Source organism: Corvus brachyrhynchos, unplaced genomic scaffold (genome assembly GCF_000691975.1).
Source record: "Corvus brachyrhynchos isolate BGI_N302 unplaced genomic scaffold, ASM69197v1 scaffold525, whole genome shotgun sequence".
Classification (NCBI taxonomy): domain Eukaryota; kingdom Metazoa; phylum Chordata; class Aves; order Passeriformes; family Corvidae; genus Corvus; species Corvus brachyrhynchos.
Genome location: NW_008238341.1, coordinates 619,754 through 629,532, shown reverse-complemented (window position 1 = coordinate 629,532; position 9,779 = coordinate 619,754). Strand labels below are relative to the sequence as shown.

The window sequence follows — 9,779 nt, the reverse complement described above, 5'->3', positions numbered from 1 at the left end:
TGGATGCACCTCCCGTGATTGGCATGTGCAACTTGCAGCCCCAGCCTGCCCGAGCCTTGGGAAGCTGCTCTGTGCGAATGGAAAAGCACAAACCCCTCCGATTTCCGCTCGGCAGGCAGGGAGGGGTGCATGGTACAGGGCTGGTGGGCCTTTTTCCAGTGGAACAATGCTGTGATTGCTCCAATCTTGGGCTGCTATTGCCTTGGAATTGCCCATTTTCCTGCTTGAGACACTGTCCTATGTGTTTTCTAACTACCAATTCAGTAGAACCATTTTTTTTTCCTCCCCTAACTGCTTTCTACAAACAGCAAAATCCAGGATCTCCTGACCCCTGGACAGCCCTCTCAGTGCAGGAAATGAATTCTGAAGCCTCAAACAGCAACCCACCTGCCCACCTCCTGCCAGGGTGAGGGCCCTACCTTTGCAGGTGTCTGACTGTCCCCCTCTTTCTCTCTCTTCCAGCCCCTTCTGCTGTGTCCATCATGCACCAGGTGAGCCGCACCGTGGACAGCATCACCCTGTCCTGGTCCCAGCCCGACCAGCCCAACGGAGTCATCCTGGACTATGAGCTGCAGTATTACGAGAAGGTACTGAGGGACCTTGGCAGGGGTCACCCACAGGTTTTGGGGAGAGGAGGGGGTGCACAGCTTCACTTAAGGGCACACAGTGGTTGGTTGGTCAGTAGGAGACTTCTCTTGCTGCATTTGGTCACATGGATGACAGTGGCTGTCAGCCCTTCGGGGTCCAGTGATGGTTCCAGTGGCCCAAGTACAGAAAATCCACTGGTCATTCAGGAGCTTCTCCTGCCACCTCCACAGCACTGGTGGCAAGTGGACCCATTGCAGGGAGAGCCAGATAGCCAAGGACCAGGGTCTAATTTTTCCTTTTCATGTATTGGGGCATCAGTAGGAAATGGGAATGACAGGGAACATCCAGTCCCAGGCTGGAGCACACGCAGTGGGTGTCCAGTCTTGGAAATTTATGAAGTGCTGTCCCTGGGTGCATTTACACCAAAGGTGAGTTTGGCATCTCTTTAGCATCCTGATGTACAGGGAGAAGGTGTCCCATGCTCCCGTGGAGGGCCCACACTGCGCCATGGAGTCAGTGTGATGGGGTCCCACAGCTCTGGCTTTCATCCCTGAGGAACCTGCTCCTTCCGTAACCTCCCTGTCCAGGCAAGCAGCTGGATTTCAGTCTGGACTGTGCCAGGGTGTCCATCCCACCAGTGGCTGCTCAGAGACCTGAGGACCACGTGAATGTTGGTCCCAGGACCTGCCAGGCCCTGCCCGGCTGAACTTCATCCGTGCAGCCCAGGGGAGATGGGGAGCAGGAGACTTCTCCTTCCAGGAATCTGCCCCCTTGCACAAGAGCTTATAAACTATACATTATAAACTGCAAACTAACTAATTAAAAAGCTTTATGATTAAATGGAACTGAAAATATTTTTCCCAGCAGTTGCCGGAAGAAATGATTAATCCCCCCCCACTGCCTGCCTGTGACCTATTTTCTCATCACCAAGAGCCAGAGGGAGAATGGGGAGGAGGGGGGGCTCCTTTGTAAGCTGTTAAATAGGTCCTGACCTATATTGCATAAATCACAGCCATTTATTTTGACCCTTGGAAATGATCCCAGAATACGTGGCAAGATGGATGAGTAGATAACAAGACAGACCTGGGAAGCCAGAGGGGTCCTTTCCCTGGGGACCCTCGATGTAGAGGCAGAACATCTCAGGGAGTTCATTCTCCTCCTCTTACTTTATCTTAGTCTCTCACCCTCTTTCTTTCTTCCCTCTCCTCTGTTTTCTGGGGGAGGCTGTAAATAAAGGGAAGTTTTGTCTGAAAAATGGTGCTGCTGTTGGTGGCCAGTCTTTGCAGGCAGCCACATCTGCCTGTCCCGTTGTCAGAGTTAGGGCACAGCACGCCCCTGATGGTGGGGACAAGTGGCCCCACTCTCAGGCAGTGCTGTTCATGGAGCACTGAGCCTGGCACGGAGGGCAGAGCTCGGCTGAGGTGCTCCCTGTCCTGGTATTTCGGAGAACCATGGAATCATCCCAGAATGGTTTGGGTTGGAAGGACCTTAAAGCTCATCCAGTCCCACCCCTGCCATGGCAGGGACACCTCCCACTGTCCCGGGCTGCTCCAATCCCTGTTCAGCCTGGCCTTGAACACTGCCAGGGATCCAGGGGCAGCCCCAGCTTCTCTGGGCACGCAGGGCCTCACCACCCTCACAGGGAAGGATTTCTTCCCAATATCCCATCTATCCCTGCCCTCTGGCAGTGTGAAGCCATTCCCTGTGTCCTGTCCCTCCATGCCTTGTCCCCAGTCCCTCTCCAGCTCTCCTGGAGCCCCTTTAGTCTCTGGAAGGGGCTCTGAGCTCTCCCTGGAGCCTTCTCTTCTCCAGGTGAACACCCCCAGCTCTCCCAGCCTGGCTCCAGAGCAGAGGGGCTTCAGCCCTTGGAGCAGCTCCGTGGCCTCCTCTGGACTTGTTCCAACACCTCCACGTCCTTCCTGTGCTGGGACCCCAGGGCTGGGGGCAGCTCTGCAGGGGCATCTCACCAGAGCTGAGCAGAGGGGCAGAGTCATTTGAACCCCCTGGAACCTTTTTCTTTGCTGGTTCTTGGTTTGGAGAAGGCCCAGCTCTCTCTCCCAACCCCAATGTTTGTATGTGCGCAGGACACTGGATCCTGCTCTGGCTGCTGGGCACAGCTGAGTCCCAGGCTAGTCCAGCCACTGCGATGCTGAGTTTTGCAATGAAAAGCCATTTACTGGGTCCCTGGGAGCAATCCCAAAATGCAGGGCTTTGGCTATGCCTGCTCTTCCCCTGCTTCCCATCAATCCAGCAGTTGGATGTGGTGTGTGACACGTGCCAGGTGCGTTCTCACTCCACTGCCAGTCTGTGCAGAGGTGATTTCCTTCCAAATATTTCATTACAAACTGTCCCATGTGCTTCTGAATGCTCAGCAAAGATCTCTGGAGCTGCTTACATTGTTTCTGGTGGACTTTTTTTTTCCCCAGTAGAGAATTATATTTTATTTTCATGAAAACAGCTCAAATGAAGAACAGCAGCATACACATTGCGTATAAGAAGCACCTTGGCTCTTCGTTTTGAATACATTCTCTTCTATATAAAGACATAAATTAAATGAAAAAAAAAAGAAGAATTTATTTCAGCGTTGACAGAAAAGAGCTGTTCACAATACCTGAAACAAAGGTGTATTTTTGTTTCCCTTTCCCAGATTATTTATAACACTGCTATTCTTAGATGCCATTAAAAGTGCCTGTACAAAGGCAACATTATGCATTTCTTCCACATGGAGTTGGAGCAAATCCATGCAGATTGTTGCACAAACACTGCCTGACATGGCTGCTCTCTGCAGCCCTCACCTTAACGTGCTTTTTTTTCACTTCCAAGAGGCACCTGCCAACATTTGTTTTATTAAAAAGTCTCTTGTCTTCATTTAGAAAGGGCGTAGCAGTTTTTATCCAAAGTTGCCAAACTCATCCCGGAGTGTGGGAACTGGAGACTCACTGCAGTGTCAAGCACTGCAAAGAGTAATTAGCTCTCCTCATTATGCAAAATAATTGGGTTTGATGATGCTCAAAGTCACCCATTTGGTAATTGTTCTAAGACATCCAGCCCAGTTTGGTCACCAGTGCAAGATTTTAGGAGGCAAAGGAGCCCTTTGATGTCTCCAGCCAGTGCTGGATGGAGAAGGGGCAGGGGCTGGCTGGGGGATGGAGGGTGGGGGAGAGGTGACCTGTGAAGGTGGATGTGGAAGTGGAGGTGGAAGCAGAGCCTTCCTGGTGCCCAGGAGCTTCTGGCCAGAGCCCACAGCCCCAGGACAGGGTGTCCCCAGGGCTTGGACCAAGGATGATGGAGGTGCTGCTCCTGGGCTGAGTCAGGGGACATCCCTGCCCATGTCAGGGGGTTGGAACAAGATGGTCTTTAAGGTCCCTTCCAACCCAAACCATCCTGGGATTCCATGATTCTCGGATGTTTTGGACGCTGTCCTGCAGTGTTGGACACCAGAATCCCTGAGCCTGGAGCCAAAGCTGCTGCCTGTCCTGAGGTGGGGCTGCCCCTCCACCTGGTGCTGCCCCAATCCTTGGAGGGGGCTCTGTCCCGAGAAAGCTGTGAGTTCAAGGAGATGGAGAGGGAACCCTGCCAGGGAGCCCTGGGATAGCCCACCTGCACTGCCAGTCCCTGCCCTGGGCCTCGCTGGCACTGGGCACTGTCCAGGACTCAGCTGGTTTGGGAGAGGCATTCAAACACTCAGAGAATATTCAGAGAATAATGAAGGTTGGAAAAGCCCTCCAAGGTCAGTCAGTCCAACCTTCACCCAACAGCCCGATGCCCACCAAGCCACACTGCCAAGTGCAACATCTCATTTTTGAACACTTCCAGGGCTGGGGGCTCCACCACTGCCCTGGGCAGCCGGTGCCAATCCCTGACAACCCTTTTAATGAAGAAATGTTTCCTTTCATCGAGCTTGCACTTCCCTTTGCCCAACTTGAGGCCATTTCCCCTTGTCCCGCTTGTTGGGGTACCTGGCTGGGAGCACAAGTGTTCTTGAGCTGCCCCCACAAGTGGTGGATCCCTCTGAGAGCCCAGGTGCTGTGGATCCCCCAGATGCAGCCCCAGCGTGGCTGGCAGGACCCTGCTCCCCCACGTGGGCATCCCGAAGTGCAGCTGTGTGATGGTTTGGCAGCCGGCCCTGGCATGGCTGTGCCCTGCTGTGTTTGCCCCCAGGGCCATGGCAGATGCCACTGTGCAGGCTCACAGGAGCTCTGCCAAATTCACTCGGTTGGCATTTTTTCCTTGGCTTTTTTACTTTTAGGTTTTTTTTTAAATGCGACTTTTTAGAAGCAATTTTTGTAAATCCTTTGGGTCTCTCACAGCCTCCCCATGTTTCAAGTGACTCTTTCTTTGTGGATTGGACTTTGGTTTCAGCTTCAGTTTGACCCGTGGGAAGGGGAACCAGATGAGGACTCAAAATCAAACCCTTGTGTTGTTTTGAATCAGGATTTCCAAACTCAAACCAAAATCAGCAGGGGAAAAAAGCCCCAAACACCACAAACCTCTGATTGAACTTGGGCTTTAAACCACCTGGGATGCACTGGGCCTGCTGGAGGAGCCCAGGAGGTGAAAGGGGAGAAGTGTTTGAGGTGAATGTGCGGGTTCTGGAGAGGTGATGCCAAGGAGAAGGAACAGGTTGGATAAGGGAGGGTGGGGAGGTGTAAATGCTTTTTCCTTGTGGTCTGGGATTAAAGGAGAGCACCTCACAAGCACACCTTCCTCAGCCAGGCAGACATCAATTTCCCAGGCTGTCAGCCACCTTGTAGGCTTGGCCATTACATTCCATTTAAAGTCCTCCAGGAGCAGGGATGAGGTTCTCCAAAAGAATTGGACAAATTATTTTAAAACAACTGTGTTGTTAGTGCCCTCCAAGGGCCTGGGAGGATTCATGCGAGCCCTTGAGCTCTAAAAGTGTAAACATTTCCTGACCTGTTTCTCTCCTGGCCTGCCTGGGAAAGGTCCAAGGGAGTGCTGAGGCCTGATCAGACAAACAAGGCCGTGAGTTTGCTGTGTGCTCCGCTTTCCTTGGTCTGTGTGTCTCTGAACTTGAGCTTTTCACTGTCATCAGTCTCATTACCAGAGACCCCAGTGATAACCAGGAACCTTCAGCACCAGGTCCAGATGCATAAAACAGATACTGTAGCTTTTAGAAGAGAAAAGTGTTCCTGAACACTGTTAGTAGTGGAGGTCTTCCAGGTGTTTCATGGAATCATAGGATGGTTGGGCTGGAAGGGACCTCAAAGCCCATTTCATTCCACCCCCTGCCATGGGCAGGGACACCTTCCACTGTCCCAGGCTGCTCCAAGCCCCATCCAACCTGGCCTTGGGCACTGCCAGGGATCCAGGGACAGCCACAGCTGCTCTGGGCACCCTGTGCCAGGGCCTCCCCACCCTCACAGGGAGGAATTCCTTCCCAATATCCCATCTAACCCTACTCTCTTTCAGTCTAAAGCCATTCCCCCTTGTCCCATTCCTCCATGCCCCTACATGTAATGCAGAGCTCCCCTGCACTCCCTGCAGAAGGATTTGCCATCAGCATTTCCACCCCTTGGATTGGGCCACACACTGGAAGAAACACATTCCTGCCAGGCCCCTCTTTTACCGCCATCCACAGCAGAGCACTGCTCAACCAACGGCTTGAGGCAAGAAATTAACTCTGTTGAAGGCCAGGTTGGATGGTGTGGGGAGGCCCTGGCAGAGGGTGCCCAGAGCAGCTCTGGCTGCCTCCTCCCTGGAAGTGTCCAAGGCCAAGTTGGTCTAGTGGAAGGTGTCCCTGCCCATGGCAGGGGGTGGAGCTGGGTGAGCTTTAAGGTCCCCTTCCAACTGAAACTGTTCCATGGTTCTATGACCACAAGATCCCTGACAGGAGGGTGCAGCCAGGTGGGTGTCAGTCTCTTCTTGCAGGAAAAAAGCAACAGGACAAGAGGACATAGCCTCAAGCTGTGCCAGGGGAGGCTCAGGTTGGACATTTTTTTTTTCTTTGTGGAAAGGGTGCCCAGGGAGGTTTGGAGTCCCCATCCCTGGAGGTGTTCAAGAAATGGCTGGACATGGCACTCAATGCTCTGGGCTGGGGACAAGGTGGGGATCGGTCAAAGGTTGGGCTTGATGGTTTTGAAGGACTTTTCTAACCTTAATGCTTCTGTGATTCTGTGGGACCTTCCTTCTGCCCGATTGCCCCTTCGTTACCCTCTGTCCATCAGCACCCCACTGCAGAAGTTGGTGAGGAGAAGTAGGTGCTTTCTCTTTCCTGGGAGTTTCACTCTGACCACTGTTCCCATGGGAAGAGCAGAAATGTCTCCATGCCACCCTTGTCATTTCAGAGCTGGGACAAAGGTCAGTCCCTTGGTAACACCCTCAGTCACACTTACGGGGTTCCCCAAACCTCATGTCTCACTTTCTGCCAGTCCCTGCCAGAGTCTCACGAGGTGGCCCCTCCTCACTGAGGGTGCAGTGACTCGAAGTCAGCAGATCTCAGGGACTCACTGGGAACTTGCCAGCTCAGATTTTGAGCTGCTGCTCCTCTGTTCCATCTGGTGATCTGCCAGGGCAGCCTGACCTGCCAGACCCAAGGAGCAGCCAGGAGGGATGAGCACCTTCAGTGTCACTACAGGCACTGGATTCCAAAATCTCTGCCTGCACCTCCTTTTCTCGGGCACTTGCTGACAGCTGGGCTTTCCCGAGAGCTCTCTGTTTCCCAGAAGCATTGTGCTGTTGACATTGCTGTTTTGCCCTGACTTTCGGGACTTCATGGCAGCCAGGCTCCCGGCCACCTTTCTCTGGCCACACTCAGGACCCTGTGTCATCCTCCTCTGTTGACTTCATGTCCCTGGGAGACAGGGACTGCCTGTTCTCTTATATGAGGAGACCTTGCCTGTCCCCCAGTGCCAGGGTTAAGGGCACAGTTCCTAAGGGCAGCGATGGATCCATCACCTACACAAGTGCAATGCCATCTGCACCAGTGTGTGACTGCTCCAGTCCTCAGCTACAAAACTGCAGACAGGGGGCAGAACAAAAGTTTGGAAATAGTCTTATTATCACTTTGAAATATGCTCTTGGGGTCTCCAGCCTTGGAAACTTGGCCGTGGCCCCTGGAGAAGGAGGCCCTGGGCAGTGGGGTGGGAGCAGAACTTCTCCTGAGGTCCAAAACCCAGTGTTCAGGTGGGCTTTACCTCTTGGCAAAGGGAGATGGGAGATGGGGAAGAGCAAATGGAGTGTGCTGAGGCTGGATAAGGCACAGCAGGAGGGGTGGGGGAGGAGGACAGTGCTAACAGAAGGCACAGAAGAGGGAAGTTCCCATCTCCATTGACCTCAAGGCTTAGAGAAGCAATGTGGGTTTTCTAGCTGCTGCCTTCTTTAGAGCCTTTCCTGAGAGGTGGTGAATAGCCCAGGGATATCCACCCTCACATCCCTGAGTCTGTGTCTCCCTGCCAGGAGGAAAGACCTGTTTGTTCAGACCTTGGTGGTCTCTCCACCCTGGTCTCCTGCCCTTCCTCTTTCCAGAAGTGCAGCGCCTGATTCTGGACTGATTTTTCTGATGACAGATCTGTGTTTTCTCGGCAGGATCTGAGCGAGTTGAACTCGACCACAGTGAAGAGCCCCACCAACACAGTGGCGGTGCAGAACCTCAAGGCTGGCACCATCTATGTGTTCCAGGTGCGGGCGCGCACCGTGGCCGGGTATGGCCGCTACAGTGGGAAGATGTATTTCCAGACCATGACTGAAGGTGAGTCTGCAGCTGCCTCTGTCAAGGTGGCTCAGGATCTAGAGAGACGTGGAGATGGACGTGCAGCAGTGCTGGTCCCCTTGCTGTCAGTCCCTTCAAGGGTGTGATGACAAATCGCATTCAGGACCCGGAGAGAGGCCTGGGTGCTTGGTCCATGCAGGGAATGCCCCAGTTTCTGCCCAGCGTTTGTGCTGTGGGGATGTGTCTGCTCAGCTGGATATAGAGGAAGCAAAATTTGTGTTTTCTACCTGCACAGCTGCTGATGACAAACACAGAGCCATGTCTTAATTTTCTAAATTTGTGCTGCTAAATAAAACAGGCCAAGCCAGTTTTCTGGCCCTGGGGCCAAGAACAAGGCACAGCACGCATCCACAGGACTAAACTTTTCTCCCAGAAGGAATAGCTCCATCCAACCTTCCTTCTGGGACACATCCCCCAACCAGAGGGGGTCCTGACTGTCCCAGACCAAAGCCATGCCAGGAAGCAAACGTGGCCCGTGCTCAGGGCCATCCTCTGCCTGTGATGACCTCGTGCATGATGGCCCATCCCGTGCCACAGTAACCTGTTCCCTTGTCCCCATGTGCCAGCCGAGTACCAGACCAGCGTGCAGGAGAAGCTGCCGCTCATCATCGGCTCCTCGGCGGCAGGGCTGGTGTTCCTCATCGCCGTCGTGGTCATCGGCATCGTGTGCAGCAGGTAGGGCAGGCTGAGACACAGCCAGGGCCGGGCAGGGCCGGGCACTGGGGACAGGGGAGGTGGGGGGAGCACGGTGAGGGGACAGAGGTGTCCCTGCAGCGCAGCCTCAGCCCCGAGGGGCCCATGCTGTGCTCAGGTCTCCCTTCCCTTCCAGAAGACGGGGCTTCGAGCGGGCCGACTCGGAGTACACAGACAAGCTGCAGCACTACACCAGTGGCCACAGTACGTACCGGGGGCCCCCCCCGGCCCCGGGGGGCCGCCCGCTGCTCGGTTCGTGCTCCTGTTCGCTCAGGGCTTGCGGGGAGGGTCCGGGCAGGGTGTGCATGTGTGTGGGCAGGGCAGCTCCGGATCCCCCCAGCCCCTGGTCCCTGCGCTGCTCTCAGCCCTGCACGCTGTCAGGTGCCAGCCCCTGGGCACGTCCTCCAGACCTCTGTGACAACCAACACCCCCTGAAGCGTCACCCTCTTCTGTGCTGCAGCCTCTGCCACCACACCTTGTCTTGCTCCTCCAGCTCCTGAGCTTTGCCCATCTCCTGGGCAGCAGTGAGACCCCTTCCCTGACCTATCCCTGTCCTGCAGAGTGCTGTCCTCCTGCAGGAACCCACACACCTTTGCTAGAGCTCATCCCAGTGCTCCCAGATTCCCAGAAGATATGAGATATAGCTATATATAGGTATATAATACAATACCTAACATGCCCTCTCTTGCAGCCTCCCTCTTCCAGCATCCCTGTGCAAGGCACTCCCTCACATCCAGCATTCCTTCTCAGCCTCACTGCACACTCT

At 54.2% G+C, this 9,779-nt stretch overlaps 1 protein-coding gene across 4 annotated transcripts in view; it reads left to right on the top strand.

Annotated features, from left to right (window-relative positions):
- Window positions 1–9,779, top strand: part of EPHB2 (EPH receptor B2) — an 89,442-nt gene that overhangs the window by 63,780 nt on the left and 15,883 nt on the right. Inside the window, exons 5-8 of one of the 4 annotated variants that reach the window (XM_017735107.1) lie at window positions 463–587; window positions 8,137–8,299; window positions 8,887–8,995; window positions 9,153–9,217. In XM_017735107.1, coding sequence (XP_017590596.1) covers window positions 463–587; window positions 8,137–8,299; window positions 8,887–8,995; window positions 9,153–9,217 — 462 coding nt within the window. Of the gene's footprint in view, window positions 1–462; window positions 588–8,136; window positions 8,300–8,886; window positions 8,996–9,149; window positions 9,266–9,779 lie in introns of all 4 variants that reach the window. The other 3 variants (XM_017735106.1, XM_017735105.1, XM_017735108.1) reach the window with 3 other exon arrangements.